This window comes from Nyctereutes procyonoides, unplaced genomic scaffold (assembly GCF_905146905.1).
Source record: "Nyctereutes procyonoides isolate TBG_1078 unplaced genomic scaffold, NYPRO_anot_genome, whole genome shotgun sequence".
NCBI classification, from domain to species: domain Eukaryota; kingdom Metazoa; phylum Chordata; class Mammalia; order Carnivora; family Canidae; genus Nyctereutes; species Nyctereutes procyonoides.
This window is the reverse complement of record NW_026575132.1, coordinates 30768789-30784673: the sequence shown is the minus strand read 5'-3', so window position 1 is coordinate 30784673 and position 15885 is coordinate 30768789. Positions and strand designations below refer to the sequence as shown.

The 15885-nt window shown below is 61.1% G+C and overlaps 1 protein-coding gene across 1 annotated transcript in view; it reads right to left on the bottom strand.

Moving 5' to 3' along the window:
* Window positions 1-15885, bottom strand: part of DLGAP2 (DLG associated protein 2) — a 685607-nt gene that overhangs the window by 144865 nt on the left and 524857 nt on the right. Inside the window, exon 5 of the mRNA XM_055345374.1 lies at window positions 6277-6342. Coding sequence (XP_055201349.1) covers window positions 6277-6342 — 66 coding nt within the window. The remainder of the gene's footprint in view (window positions 1-6276; window positions 6343-15885) is intronic.

Genomic DNA, 15885 nt, shown 5'->3' with positions numbered 1-15885 from the left:
ACGTAATTGATGATGTTCTGCTGAGGAAATTACATAAACAACTTTGGTTTTATTTTCAGGGTGAGTGTAATACAATTCCTGGGCTAGTTTCACGTTGGCAGGGTGTTGTTTTATTTGACATCTTAGTGTAGGGGGCACCTGGATTAAGCATCTGGCCCTCGGTTTCGGCTCAGGACCTGGGATCGAGCCCTGAGTGAGGCTCCAAGCTCTGTGGACTTTGCTCTCCCCTCCCTCTGCCTCTCCCCAGCTTGCACGCTCCCTTTCTCTCTAGATAAAATCCTAAACACATTTTCCTGGGAGCATAAATCCATATTTGTCTCCTCTGAGGTACCTGAGAGAGAGCACCAAGCCGCGTGTGTGTAACGGGCTTTCCTGCCGTCTCTGGACCCTGGCTTTTCCTGAGGAGCCTGGGGCCACGGGGTGTGTGCCCTGACGCCACGCAGGCCTGCGGGGCCGGTGCCAGGGAGCCCCGGATGAGTCTCGGCTCCCTTCCCGGCTGCGGTCAGGGGCGCAGGACTTCCTACCTGCAACCCGTTACCAGCCACGTGACCCTCCATCCCACCCCAGGTGTCCAGCGCACAGCCTGCCTCCTGTTTGTGAACCAGCTGCACGGGACGCAGCGTGTGTGTGACACATGCCGTCCCGCATGGGGCTGGGTATCTGAGCTGTAGGAGGGTCCCGCCAGGGGCGGCTGGTCAGAGTGGCCCCGGTTCTGATGATCTGAGCTCAGCCCTGACCCCCGCACGGGGCCCGACAGGCTGGCAGGTTGGCCTCAGACGGACGCCTCCTGCACCGGCTCCGCCGCGTGTCCTGACAAGCAGCAGGCAGCGCCTCATTCCTGACGTCGCCAACGAAGTCGCAGCAGGACGACCATCGAGAATTGGTGCAACGCAGCCCCGACCTCGGTGCATCTGCTGCTTCTTACTCTTCACAAACCACGACGTTCTCCAGCTGCTTGACATTTGGTCAGATGGTCCGGCTCCCCCCCCCCCCCACAGCTGACCTTTCATTTCCCACGTTCCAGAAGCCCCGCTCACAGCCACAGGCCAACGTCCCCATAAACCAGCAAGCTGCCACGTCCTCTGGCCTGGCCCGCCCCGCCTCCACTTCCTCTCCGACCAGATGATGGGCACCACGGGGGGTTCCTTTGACCCCGTGTCCAGGCAACTTGCACATGAGCGTGCCGATGAGTCGTGAGCGCGTGGAGAGGCAGAGCCGTACACACAGAAGACCCACAGAACCTGAAAACGACCCTGGAAGTCCAGGTTTCCGGTGAGCAAAATTTGCAAATAGATTTCATCGTCATGGAAATCCTGTTCCAGGACAGGAACGTCCAGAGCCTGTTGGGGAGCACCGCGTGCGTCTCCCTGCACTCGGTCCGTACACGCGCATCCCCGTGCGCTTCCGAAACTCAGCCCCTTATACCTGGGTTAGCTCGACAGCGCTGGGCTCCCAGTAGTGATGGTCGCGGTGAAAGCGAAGGCTCGCTGAACACTCACTGTGACAAATCTTGCCAAGGGCCTTATATCATCAGATCTGGTCTAATCTTCATAACCCCATCTCGGAGGTGGGAAGTATTTTGTTGACTCTTTTTTAAAAGAAATAAAGTAAACAAATATTTAAGGAATCAAAGTCACGGGGAAATCAGGCGACCGTGCTGGTCCCGGGGCAGGCAGTGGTGTCCTGAGGAGGCACCTGGCGTCATGAGCACCACTGACCCCTGCCCCGAGACCAGGACAAAGGTGTGCACGCACGGAGGCACACGTGAGGCCGTGGCGACTCACTGTTTGAAGAAGGGAACAACCGGGGAAGAGGGACAGTCCTACGCTTAGAAATTGTGCATGTTGGGGATGCCCGGGCGGCTCAGTGGGTGAGCGTCTGCCTTTAGCCCAGGCATGACCCCGGGGTCCCGGGATCGAGTCCTGCATCAGGCTCCCTGCATGGAGCCTGCTTCTCCCTCTGCCTGTGTCTCTGCCTCTCTCTGTACCTCTCATGAATAAATAAATAAAATCTTAAAAAAAAAAGTAATCGTGCAAATTAAAAGCAGAAATTGAGGGGGAAAGCTAGGAAATGCATCCCAGAAATTTAGAATCAAATTCCTAATATCCTAATTTTCACAAGTAATAAATATCACTCACGTTAAAACTAATTCTGATTTATTTGTATAGCAATGATGTTTTTATATGAAACAGTCCCGTAAAATTCCTCTTTCAGGACGCTCCCGTCACTGGCATTCAGCCCTTCCCGCCTCTCCTGCACACGGGACAGTACGTCCCGCATGGAGCAGCGGTGCAGTTGCCTGTGGCCTCTGGGTCCCCGTGGGCAGCGGGCAGGTGGGAAGGATGGAGACCGGGCGCTGGACACGCAGCGTGCAGGGAACACACTGTTTCCACAGTTTCCAGGAATTTCCCCGAAGGAAGTAGTGGTGGACGCCCACTCAGTCTCAAAGACACACGTCCACGTAAACCATGAACCTGTGCAGAGGGGGCTCTCGGAAAGCAGGTCCTGGCATCCAACAGTGCGAGCCAGGCTGGCGGTAGGTGCCGTGCAGGCCTGCAGGAGGCCGGCGCTGCGCAGGGGACGGGGAGGCCGCCCCCCACGGGGCTGCGCATGGCGGGCTCTGGGCGCTGGCACTCAGCACCTGGGGCTCCAGCACCGTTTCCGCTGCAGACGCCCCCGTGCTGCGTCCCTGCTGCCCTTTGGTCACTTGATCTCCTGTTTAAAAGTCTCACTTTGCAAAAAAAAAAAAAAAAAAAAAGTCTCACTTTGCCGCTGAGGTTGACATCTCAGCGCCGTCCGGGTCGACTACAGTCCTTGGAAATGCTGGCCGAGGGCCCGCTCTCCGCAACCGATTTAAAGGGAACGTTCGGGAGAACGGAGACGACGGGGCACTGCACACAGAACTGCGCCTGCAACGGGCCAGGCTCGCGGAAGTCCTGGCCAAGCAATTGGATTTCCCTGTGTCTGAAGCTTCCCCCAGAGGCTTCCCCTGGAGAAGTGGGTTTTCCTCGTCTGTCGTCACCCCGGTCAACGTGCTCAATCGATTCACTTTATAGCTGACTTGAGATTGATTTTAAAGAAACCTCCTTTATCTTCCTATTTTCATGCACTTGCCTCCTCGTACAATCATTCCCAGACCCGATAACATGTGGGCTTCGGAGCATGCGCCCGTAGGCGTCACAGCACGGGCGCGGGACGGGGGCTGGGGGGTGGCGATCCTTCTGTTTCCTTCTAAATTCTCTGCCACTAGAGACAGTTTGGGGTCTTCCAGCCAGAACTGCTTGCCTGTCCCGATGGAGGCTGGTCGGCGGACAGAAACACTGGAGTTTTGAAGGGACCAGAGCAAAGGCGGCCTCGTGGCCCCGCGGACGCAGCCGCGCTGGGTCGCAGCATAGGCCTCAGCGCGTAGGGCATGGCGCTCTCTCCGCCCATGACCACAGCTTGCAGGGCCTCGCAGGGGCTCCCCACCCGGACCTGGTGCTGCAGAATGTGAGAGCCACGCGGCCGAGCGAAAAGGGCTTGGAAAACCCCATGGTCCAGCACCCTGTGGACGGGGGCCCACAGCAGCCTCCGTGCCAGAAACAGCAGGGCAGGAGGTGGTGTTTGCTCCTGACTGGTTACCGCAGCCGCGCCGGGAGCCCGTGCCGACGGCGCCCGCCCTCCCCTCCGTCCCGCCTGCTGTCCACCCCATCAAGCATCCTCGCCGGCCCCTGGCGGCTACGTCCTCTCTGGGGCCCATGCACGGCCCCGCTCGGGAACACCAGCGCCTGTGGGCATGGGGACCAGGTCCCCCTACTTCTGACTCCTCATCGAGGCAGCTGCTGGTCACCACCATGGCTGAGGCCCAGGGTCCCCGTCAGTGGGCTGGAAGCCATTGCTGATGCAGGTGCACGTCCGGATCCGGGAGACCTCCTGCGACCGTCCCCACTGCCCCTGTGCGTTCGCCTCCTCCCGTGGGAAGCCCAGCTGCCTGGGGACACCCCCGGCCGACAGTCCCCGTCCCCGTCTCCCTTCCTGACCAACGTCTCCCCAACCTTGCGGTTCCTGGGTGTTCTGTGACCACCGTGCCCTCAGGCCCGACCTGGGGAATAGCTCACCCCGCTCCAAGCAGTATGGAGGCTCTCAAAACAGGACTGGAAGTCGAGGTCCCGTGCGATCCGGCTGTTCCCCTCCCGGGGTAAGCGCGAGGTTCCGAGATGCCCTGCACACCCAGTGGCGTCATTCACCATCGTGGGAGGGACTGAGCCAGCTGAGGTCCACGGCAGGACGACAGGTAAAGGGAGAGTGGCCGGCCCTCAGGGTGGACCAGGCGCAGCCCGGAGATGGAGGAGACCTTGTCGTTCGCTGCCACACGGCTGAGCCTGAGGACACCGTCTGGGTGACAAGCCCATCCTGCGGGGCCCGACGGCCAAACCCAGAGAAACAGAGTGTCCTGCGGGGGGGGGGGGGGCTGCTGATGGTCATCCTGCAGTGAGTGTCGGCCGTGCCCCCAAATAGACACTTGGAAATGGTCACAATGGTTTATGTTGTGCACGTCCTACCTTTCTCCCCGTACACCCCAGCCTGTCCTCAGCATGGGGGCCTCCCTGCGAATGCCGCACCCAGAGGCAGCCCGGCAGGCGCCTGACAGGTCACCGCAGGATGCACGGACCTGTCAACCCCCGAGTGCATCCGTCCACGCTCGGCTCCCATGACTGCAGGGGTCTGGGGCCTGGCAGGAAGAACATGCGCGGGACCCATGTTTCCAGACAATTCCCAGGACCGTGAGTGGTTTTGTGCCCCTGCTGGGTGCCCTGTGCCTCCCGCGGGGCCATCCCGTGTTGATCAGAGCCAGGCGCGCGCCGTGCCGGCTGAGGAAGGCGCCGCCCTGAGGTGGTCGAGCACCTGCTGAGGCCGCCTGGCCCTGGCTCTCCCACGGGCGCCCCTGATGCCGCGTGTCCAGCCTCGCAGCTCCGTGACCACAGAGCCCATTTTGGCGCATCGGCCCCATTCTGAGAGATTCTCGCAGGGAAGGTCGCGCACTGGGGACACGTCCGTGCGTCGGGACTGCTCGGACACCGCGAGGTGCAGCTCAGCGATGCAGGAGCCGGGCGACCCGTGTGCTTGCCGGACGCCTCCCCGCCTGAGTGGGCGTCCCCAGAGGATTCAAGCGAGAAAGTCGGGACGGCTTCCTAGTAACGAGCTCATGGGGTCTGCACATTCCCGAGGGAAGAACGGCGGCTGAGGAGGACAAGTCAGAAACGCGATCTGAACTTGATCACCGGGAAGTGTGAGGTCATTCCTTTGGAACTACACCTGCATTCAGAATTTAATCAAAACCTTTTTTTTTTTTTTTTTGCCACTGATTTTCTTTAAGAGAAATCACAGCTTCATACACTCAGGCTCCTTCAATTTGTGGCATGACTCTTTAAGCCAATCAGACACGCAACAGATTCATCGGCTAGAGATCTAAAACACATCAGGGAAAATTCAAATTCAAGTAGGGATCATCCTGAGATCCATAATCCAGGCCCGAGCGCCGAGACAGCCCAGGGCCGTTGGCAGCGACCTGGGAACTCTTGGGCCCAGCGACGGCCTCATAGGTTGGGGGACGGGAGCCCGGAGCCAGCGGTGGGGGCATCTCCTCACCTACGGTGGGCGTTGAATTCACTCAATAGTGCACGTGTCTCGCGGACGCGCTGGCCCCCTGGCACATCAGGGGAGCCACGCCAAGCGGTCACGGACAAGGGCGTCCCTCCCGTTATCGCATCTGTGGTGGCATAAAAATGACATTCCCACGTGACTCTAGCCAGCACCGAGGAACAGTGGCCCCAGCAGGACCTCACGGGGCTGAGCCAGCGCCCACACTCGGCGCTCAGGGTCTCCGGTAGGTACAAGAGCCACAAAAAGTCCCCAAGTCAGGACCTGTTCCCTTCCTCAAATACGCTCAGAGTAAGTCGCGGTCACAAAGGACAAGGGAGAGACGCGCCGTCATGCACATGTGCTGGTGACACTTCCAACCGTGCTCGTTTGTAATGATTCATAATTCACAATAATTCACGATAATTCATAATAATTCATGCCTCATCGTGATCGGCTTAGTGACTAATCCGTGATGATCCGAGGCAAGCGCGTCCTCACCCACAGCGCCCGTGACGTCCACCAACCACTCGTTCAGGATGTTCGCCGCGTCTCGCTCAGTGTTTCCTGGGGGGTGTGCCGAAGCCACGCACATGCTCACAGGGGAGGGTCCCCCGCCCGGGCTGCGCCTCACCAGGGCACAGGTGGGTACTGTACCTAGATCGTCCTCCGCCGGCCCCGGAAAGCTGATGCCTGGCTGCACCAGGTCCCCGCCCTCTTCCTCTGCAAGAGAGAGACAGAGTCGTCGTTAGTATGCTGAGGGGCAGACGCATCTCCAGCTTCACCCGGGCGCCGCCCCCCGAACGCAGCACCAGCTCAGGCAGCGCCACCGTGGGGCCCAGCGCCACCTCGGGCTGAACCAGTCACGAGTCTGCAGCCTCTGTCTGCAGCTCGGTCACACGCGGCTCCCCAAGGCCACTGCCAGCTTCCCGCATCACCCATGAGCCGCCCGGGCCGCCCGGGGTGGCGCTTCCCCCGCCGTCTACCCAGTTCTACCCTGAGGCCTCCTTCACCAACATTCAAAGCCTGCAGTTACCGGGTTAATGCTTCATACTGATTAATTTTAGGCCAGTTTGCTCCCAAGCGTGAATTTTGTTTCTTTCTGTTGGGAGGAGGCTGCGGGTTGGGTCCCTAGCATAGATTTTCAGCTGCTCGCTCGCACACAGCACAGATGCCGCAGACCTGTGAGGGTGGAAGGTCTCGGGGGTCACCCGGCCCCAGAGGCCACACACCTGCGGAGAGCCGCGGTCTCTACCCCGGTGGCCCCATCTCGGACGGCGGCCCTGGTCCCCCGCGCGGCCCCGGGTGCTGCATGCCGCACCCCGTCAGAGGTGAGAGGCGTGGACACCCGTCTCCACGGGAGGCGCCAGCTCCAGGCACGGACCCTCTAGGAAACACATGGTGTCTGTGACGCACGTGTTGTCGTTTGGGCACGTTTTCCGTACATGCGACTTTCAGGTGCGTTTATGCAGGCTTTCAATATCGCCGAGGGAGTCTTGGGGCAGATATCGCACAGTTGCCCCGCTCGGGACACTCCGTGCGGGTGGCCATGCTGTGCTCTGCACAAGGGTTCACTCCGGGGCACAGCGATCCCCACACAGGCCCTCGCCGTCTCCAATCCAACCAGTGGGCATCGTCCGTGACTTCACAGGACGTCAGGAGAGGTCGGCATCGGGAGGGGCGCACCGCCCGCCCGCCCGTCTGCAGAATCTCCTCTTGGGGGACCTCCTAGCCATTGCCTTTGAAAGTCGTACGTATTGAACTTTCATGTAGGAACATAAAGGCCTGAACTGGTCAAGTGTCTCACGAGGGAGCCTACGGGAAGTGCTCAGCGCGGCCTGACCACGCCCCCTTCGCACAGCTAACCACAGCTCTGCGCCCTCGCCAGCCACCAGCCGTATGTTTCCCGCTCGTGGGTGACCCAGTTCAGCACTGGCCGGTCAGATGAGCCAATCTGGTGGGACGTGAAAGTGGAGGCAGCTACACATCCACTTGTTTGGAACCATATGAACCATATGCAATGTGACGCACAACCCAGACCACTGACCTTCCATCTCTGATCCGGTTCCCCGAGCTGCGCACACGTGCACACACGGCACACGCGGAGCCGCTCCGACACCATGAACGTGGGCGACGGATAGTGGACATCACACGCATGAGAGCTCAGCTCACACACAGGCCGGGCACGGGGTGGCACGGACACCACAGCCCCACCGAGCCCGCCCAGCCGCCAGCACCCAGCGTGTGGGCTTCACCGCACAGTCACCGCGCTGGGCACAGGGACCCACATCACCCTTTGGAGGACGTGGTCCCTGCGTGATGGTGCGTCGGTTCCAGATCAGTCCTGCGTCTCAAGGGTGGGAAGGATTAACTGCGTGTTCTGCGCTCCTGCCCTTTGCCAGACAGGCCCCGACGGGACACGGGTGGGAAGCAACTCAACCAGGCGAAACCCTCACAGTTAAAATAAAAACCAGGATACGAGCCGAGGGGAAACGCAAGCAGCCGTGTTTGCTCTCCTCGCAGCGGGTACGGTGTCCCGACTGGACGGCGCTGGCATCACCGGGGCTCCGGCCACACTGCCTGAGGGCCGCTCCTCTGGCTCCGCACCCAGATCTTCTGAACCCGGCGGGCTGTGGGCTGCCTCGCCGCAGCACCCGTGTCCCCGTCCACGCCAAAGCTGCCTCGCCGGGCGGCGCCGGGACGGTAGGGACCCCGTGCGACCCGTCAGAGCTTCACCCGGCCTCGCCACAAACGGGAAGACCCTCCACAACACCTCCAAATGTACTCGATGAATCTGGTCTTCACTGTCATGCCCGGAGGTAGTGACCCCCGCTCAGGGCAGGCCGGGCACCCACTGCCTCTCGGACTGAACCCTCCCCAGGCGTCATTTGTCTTTTGTGCCGAAACCTGATGACCTCCATGACCTCTGGCATGGGCCGGCACGAAGCCTGGCCGGAATTTTGGTGGCTCCGTGCCGTCCCGCTCCTTCAGAGCCGACACCCGGTCCCACGCGTGCAGGGTGTGCATCTGAGGTGAGTGGCCGGCACACTCGGGAGCCACCCAAGAGCCCGGACAGGCCTCGGAGGCAGCGCGACTGGGCAGGTGTGCTGTGCTCCCCAGGCGTCTAGGAAGGGCCTCGGGTCAGCCGTGGTGGCCCCCCTTCAACGCCGCAGGTTGTCGCAGGAGCGCTCGACACTCGGGTCCTCAGGGAGGGACACAGGCCGCAGCGTCTCCCCGCAGCCCCCCCCCCCCGCCCCCGGCATGCTCAGGCCGTGGTGGTGGCCTCCACATTCTCAGCGGGGAAAGGAGGCTGGAGATGGGGAGTCGTGCCCCGGGAGGCGCAGCCAGGCAGCTGGGCGCCCCTGCTTCCCCCCACCTCTCAGCTCCGCCCGGCCAGTGTCCCGCCCAGAGGGGATCCTGCACTCGCCTTCCTCGGAGCAAGTGCGCAGACTGGGGCTGCTGGGAGGACAAGACCCCCCAACGAGGGGGCCGGGGAGACGAGAGAAGCAACTTGGGGCGGGTGGGACACGGGGCACCGAGGACCCTGGGGAGACGCACTCACGGAAGTCGGTGGACATTGGGCTTCTATTTATTTTATTTTTTGAAACTTTATTTATTTGAGAGACAGGGAGAAAGAGAGAGCGCCCCCGCGTGCGAGTGGGGGAGCGGGGGGGCCGGGTGCGGGGACTGGGGCTCCCTCCTGCACCCCTGAGATCACAACCTGAGCCAGATCCAAGCCGCGGATGCTCCACGGACCTGCTGCCCAGCCAGTCGCCCCTGGACCCCCGCTCGGTCTCAGGACCCACCGTCGGCTGCAGCGCAGGCCCGGTCGCCAGTCGAGGGTCTTCGGCAGCCCCCGCTCCTCCTCTGCCAGCACGGCACAGTGACCCTTCGCTCCCAGAGGAGGCACAGGGTCTCCAGGCTGCCCGGGGGCCCCGGGGCCCAGCACGTGCCTTCCCAACATGCCACGGGGCTGCACGACATCTGAGACCCGCTGGTTAACCCGGTTGGATTTGGACAGTGAATCACAACATCCACGTGTGGACACTGCACACGCTCAACATGCCCGAGGGTGGCGCCTGGGGCGGAAGCAGGAGACGCTGGTCCCGGGAGACGGGAGAGGCCTGGCCTGCTGGGTGCAGAAGCAGGGGCACCCGCTGGACTCACCCAGGTCCTCCACGTGTGCACCGCAGCACAGCTCCTGGATGAGGCCGGCTCTGCTGACCTCACGGGGCAACTACCCCTCCTCCTGGGACGGCCCCTCGCTCCCGGTTGCAGCTGCTCCCAGGCCCGAGGTGACGGACACGTGTCCAGGCCCTGATCCTGAGGCCGCTCAGGGGACCCGAGGGACAGAGCCCAGTCCCCCACGACTGCCGTGGAGCGTGAGGGGCCACTCTGGGGGGACACCACTGCCCCGTTCCAGAGGCCGAGCACCCGATGCCCTAGGGCGAGCCGCCACGCTGGGTCCCGTGTTGTCACAGCCATCGGGAGCTGCTCTTTCTCCCCGGGATACGTGGTGCAGACTCGACGGCCGACGCGGCTCCTCATGCGCCTCACGGAGGCAGTGGCCACAAGGCCGCCGATGGCCCCAAGCGGCGCGTTTCCTGCCGGCCTCTGGGACGCGTTATTTCTCCTTGGTGGGGAGAGCTGCGGGGCAGGACAGCGCGCACATCTGCAGAGTCACGGCTCCCGGCTCCCCTGTTGCCCCAGTCGCCCTGCGGGTAGGCAGGAGCCATGGGCTCGACCCCGATGGATGCAGACACCGGGACCTGGGGAGAGCGTCTGAGGTCACCAGGCGGCAGCCTCCCGTGGGGCCGCACCCCTGACCCTGCACGTCCCGGCCTTTCCCGGGCACGGCCCTGGGGATGCAGGGTCTGTTTGGAGGCATCCGCACTGGGTGACTGCTTGTCCTAAGGACCCGGCCGAGGAGTCCCTCGGGGTTTTAAACCCTCTCGAGTACGGGTACAAATCACACCTTCTGGGGGAAGGTTCCTTGTGCCCAATCATGCTGACCTGGAATCATGGAATAAGAAATCCTTAATCCTGGAATAAGAAAACCAACAGCTTCAAAACAGTAGGTCAAAGGAAAAACGGTGTTTGTATATAAAAGGGAAATTGCTCCTAAGAAAATATCGGATTTCTTGGCACCAAGGAATGCGACACCGTTACTGCCTCATGAACACCAAGGAAACAAAACACCAGCTTTCATCCGTCGTGCTTGGACGCCGAGGGGTCCTGCTCCCAGCAGCGTTTCCACGAATGTTCATATTCATGTCAGTCACCTGGCATGGTGGCAGCAGGAGGGCGGACGTTCCTTCCCGGTGGGCAGTGCGGCGTCCCCTGCAGACCCACGGGGTTCCCGCTGCACATCGGGGCCCAGACCTTTACGGGGACAATCTCATTCCCGAATGCGACCTACAGAGATGCCCAAACTCTGAGCAGCGCGTGGACGGGGAGGCGTGAGGAGGGCTCAGGCCTCTGCACGCCCCCAGGGCCGAGGGGCACCCGCGGCGGCCGGCCCGCAGGATGGTGGAAGCCCACCTCACGTCTGTGTGAAGAGGACAGAGGCTTCCTCAGACGGTGGGGACAGCAGGCCTCGCTCCGGGCGGGGGGGGGGGGGCGCATCTGCGGGATTTGCTATTAAGCGCCAGCGCCAACATGCAGCTGCCCCACGCGGTGCCCAGTGACCCTGGGTCCTCCCCGGCTCAGCCCCACTCTGGCTCTGCTCTGGCCCTTCTCTGGCCCTGGGGCCCATCGTGGCTCATGGAAGCCTCGGCCAGGTCACGAGCCTCCTGCCCCCAAGTCTTGCCGCCTCTGTCCGTGTGGCACCCGCAGACTTGTGTGGACCGGCCGCTGCCACCTCCCCCGGGAAGGTCGCCCAGGAGCTCATTCACGGCTGGGCTGGGTGGCGGGAGGCTGGTGGTCAAGTGTGAGAGTCCACCATGTGCCGAGCTCAGCGGACGCCTCCTGCGGGTAGAGCGGGGCCCCTGGGGTCGCTCGTGTCCCTGACGCGGGCACAGCCACGCTGCCACGCGCCAGGCGGTCCCAGGCCTCAGGCCCTGCAGGCGGCAGCTGCTCCCAGGACGCCGCCAACTCACCAAAGACGTTAAGGAGCCCCCCCCCCCGCCCCCCGTCTGGCACTCCGACGGTCTGCCCGGTTTCTAGATTCTTCTCATTTTTAAAAGTCTACTTTAAGAAAAAAAAGAAGGCGCGCTCCAGCCTATGTTTCAGCCGTTTCCCTAATGACGGGATTGTGAAGGCTGCTTAAGTCAAGAATTCATTCCTGCTCCGTTAGGACAAAGACGCTGATTAGCCGTGACGCCTGCCTCCCCTCCGTTCCGGCGCAGCTGTGCCTTTCAGCCGCCGCCACCGTGATTGCCGACGGCTTTGCTCTGAAAGCCACAGAAACGCTCACGGTTTTAATTTTGGACCAAGGATCAAGTCTCAGCGGAAGCCGCCTGAACGCCTAACGCAGAGCTCTCGCTACGAGTCACACGGCACCGAAGTCAGGCTAACAGCAGCTCAAGGCCACTAACGAGGCCACCCCCCCCCACCTCAGAATGACACCAAAGGGCCGTGTGTGCAAACCGGGGCCGCGTCGGCGTGCCACCCGCACGGACGGCGCCTGCGACGTGCCCCCACCGCCCCGCCCCCAAGCCCCGGGCTCGTCCGCGCAGCCCACACCCTTGTGACAGAGCCACCTCCCAGGGACCTCACAGAGGTACAGCCACGGCCACCTCTGCTTTGCTCGCACCCCGCGGCAGGATGGAGGAATGCTCGGGGGAAACGCAGACTGCTCCCCGCTGACATCCCTGGGCGCCTCCAGGTGAAACCGTACCTGTTAAAGCCGAACACTCTCCCTCCAAGAGGGACAGGAGCCGTATTCCACACGTTTCGAATCTAAATCCCAAATGAATGAGGAATTAAATCCTCTGTGCCCCTCCTATACTCGACAGCCTTTCGCGCCAAAGCGCTAGGAGGTCTGCGCGTCATGTTTGAACGGGAAACACGACGTAAAGGCGGAGAAACGGGGCATCTTACGAAGCTTCGGAAAACCTGGCCTCCCGCCTCGGGGCGCCGCCGAGCCTACGCCTACACGAGCGTCTCCGAGGTCAGCTCGGCCAGTGCCAAGCCCAAGTCGTGCTCTGTGCCTGCGACGGGTCATTCCAGCGCTTGCTCCCAAGATGCTGCCACATGACACACGGGACGCCCAGTGACACTGGAAGTCCGGAGAACCAAAGAATGATTTTTTTTTTTTTATTATAGCCCATGCAGTATCTGTCGTTGGTCTGAAATTCATTTTTGCTAAGGTGCTCAGTGCTTCCATTTGCTCAATCCTGGCGTGAAACCCCATGGAGATGCCCAGGCCTCAGTCCTGGAGACCCCGGCCCAGCCGCTGTCGGGTGGCCTGGCAGGTGCAGTCCAGGCCCCAGAGGCCAGGGTGCTGTGCAGCCAGGAAGGAGAACCGTCAGCTCAGCCCTGACTGCAGCTTCTCCTCCAAACAAAGACACCGGAGCTGACATCCTGGCCGCACGGGCCAGCCGTGGCCAGCATCGTGGGCCGCAGGGACTCCCCCACGGCCCCAGCATGGGCAAGTGCCCCTGGAATGGCTGGCTTCCCGGGAAGACAGGGAACGGGCCCCTCTGCCGCCACCTCTCCTCTCAGTTGCTACACCACCTGCTGTCTGGACAGGAGGTTTTCAGGCATTTTAATGTCCAAAGAAGCCACGACGTTGACTTTTAAATACTCTGAAATTCTGCATTTGACGTGTTGTCTCAATTTTCCAGACTGCAAGTCTGGCGTCTGGCTTTGCCTCTTCATTGCCCGCCACAGACGACTTCCACGCCACAGGTAACGGGCTCTGACGCGCAGGGGGGACGAGGGCTCCGGTCCTGGTCACGCCCTGACTTGCAGGGGTGACGGCCGGGGCTCAGTGACGCTCCGCTGCACCACGGAAACGGTAATTGTGCTCGCTGTCGAGGAGTCTTCGGCTCAGCCTGCCTGTGAACCTCCTTCTTTATCGGAGTGAGACGGTCTGGAAGGAGGAGGGCGGCGGGCGGCATGCCGGGAGCTGCTGCGGTTCCTGCCCCCACGGCTCCTGCGGACCCAGGCGGGGCGAACCAGGTGCACATGAGCGGAGGGCGCCAGCAGGTCCCCGTTACTCTCACTGTTCGTAGGCACCACGAAGGGGAAATAGTTCTGTGGCTTCCTCCCGTCTGCCTGGGATGTGCACGGGGCTCCGGGGGCATCTCAAAAGGCGGCTCGAGCATCTGAGGATGTCTGCCCCTGGGCTCCTTCAGCTCCAGACCACGGCGCGGGGGATAAGCAGGGAGCATCACGCTGTGCGTCACCCCAGCCCACGGGGCCCGGGAGGCACCTCCGGAAGGGTGGAAGGAAGGTGTGGAGCAGCAGCTACACAGAGGCCCTGGCCACGGTGACCCACCAGCCCCAAACCGCACGGCCAGGCCCTGGCCCCGGATGCCTCTTTCCTCTGGGCCACAGCCCGTGGCCTGTGGACACTCACCCCGAGTGCAGGAGGCCGCTCAGCACCCGAACCCTGGAGGTGAGCTGCCATTATACCCGTTTCATACATGAGACTGAGCTCCAGGGACATCAGGAACTAACCTAAAATGAGGTACATCGGATGTTTTATATCACATTAGCTTCAGACGTACAGCATCGTGATTCGACGTTGGCAGGCTCTGAAAACCGTCACCCCTGGGAGGCTGGATGGCGGCCCCTGCTGCACACGGTCACGGAGTGCCGTCCCCGGGCGGAGAACGTGTGTGGCATGCTCCCTTAGCAACACGCTCTGATCCCCTACAGCCACCGTGCGGCGTCCCTGGGTGACCCTCGGAGCCGACATCGGGCCCGGGCCCCACCCTGCTCCTGGCTCCCATGCCCACCGCACCCCGCGCCGCACACCAGCGTCAGCAAACACTCGGGAAAATGACATTGGGACAAATGCACGCCTGGCACCGCCTCTAGCTGGCTTTCCATGCCTCTTCTAGGTGTTCACATGCCCACTATCCCCAATTTCCTCCCTGAAGCGTTTTTTTTTTTTTTTCCTGGGCTCAGAAAAGAGCTCTGGCCAACCCGTTCATACTAAAATGTAAATGGATGCCAGTTAGCCTTCCCTGAGTGCTCACTCTGCATCCAGGGCGGCCTGACAGTGGCCAGTGCCAGGGACTGTGTCCCCGCTCGGAGCCACGGAGCAGCCCCTGCTTCTCAGGGGAAGGTCTCAACAGGAGCCTGAGTTTCAGGCCCGCACCGCCAGGCACCTCATGGCGGCCCTGGGACACCTGGGCTGTCGGGAAGTCCTGACCCTGCGTGAGGGCCACACACCTCTGCACTCGTTGTGAGCCACTCCTGCCTTATTAAATACTTTGAAGCATCACTGATAACGTGGTGTTTTCTCGCGTACTATTACACTGGAGTGGGCATTCCCTGGACACGGGGTTGAGGGGGATGGTCTCGGGCTGTCGGCACGGCTGCCTCCGGCTCTTGTTCAAACACTGAACACCTGCGGACCCTCCGCCGGAACCCCCACGCAGCAGACACCTGTCGGCAGGTGCAGAGCATGGCCTGCAGGAAACGCACCCAGAGACACACGACGTCTGTTCAGCGACGGGAGCTCAGACTGGCCGGGGCTCCGCAGGTGGCCTCCACGTGGTCGCGGGCTAGGTCGGGGCATCACGGGGCCAGTGATCTTAACAGATGCATCTTTGACTCCAGGAACTCTGTGTATGATTTACTACATTCAGTTGTTGCACAGACTTCAATGGACTCGTAATTAAATACAAAAGGTATTGTACGAACCCACACGCTAAAATATTTCATAGCCAAAATGTTATGCTCATTCTTCCTTTCTGAAAGAAAGTGACTTCAAATGCCTGATTTGTGGGTGGCTGTTTCAGACCTCGAATCTTTGTAAATACCCACTTTCAGGACTACTTAGCCACAAAACTGAATTTTGATCTACGGCCCCGGGCCCAGTTGTTGCTCACTATTCCTTTGGATATTAATAAAAGTGAAATAACATTTGTTAAAAAATGACAGATGAAACTGGTTGCCTATTATTCATTGACAAATTGTGCCAAAGGCATCATTCCTCTTATTTAAATACATCACCCATCACATCAACTGGCGGGAAGGCTAATAGGTACAAAGTCTTACAGCAGCACCTAGATTGCAATTCATTCTGGAAGCCCTGAGTTTCCAGATCAATTTTAGTTTAATACATTATGCGGTCCCGACCCGAGACTA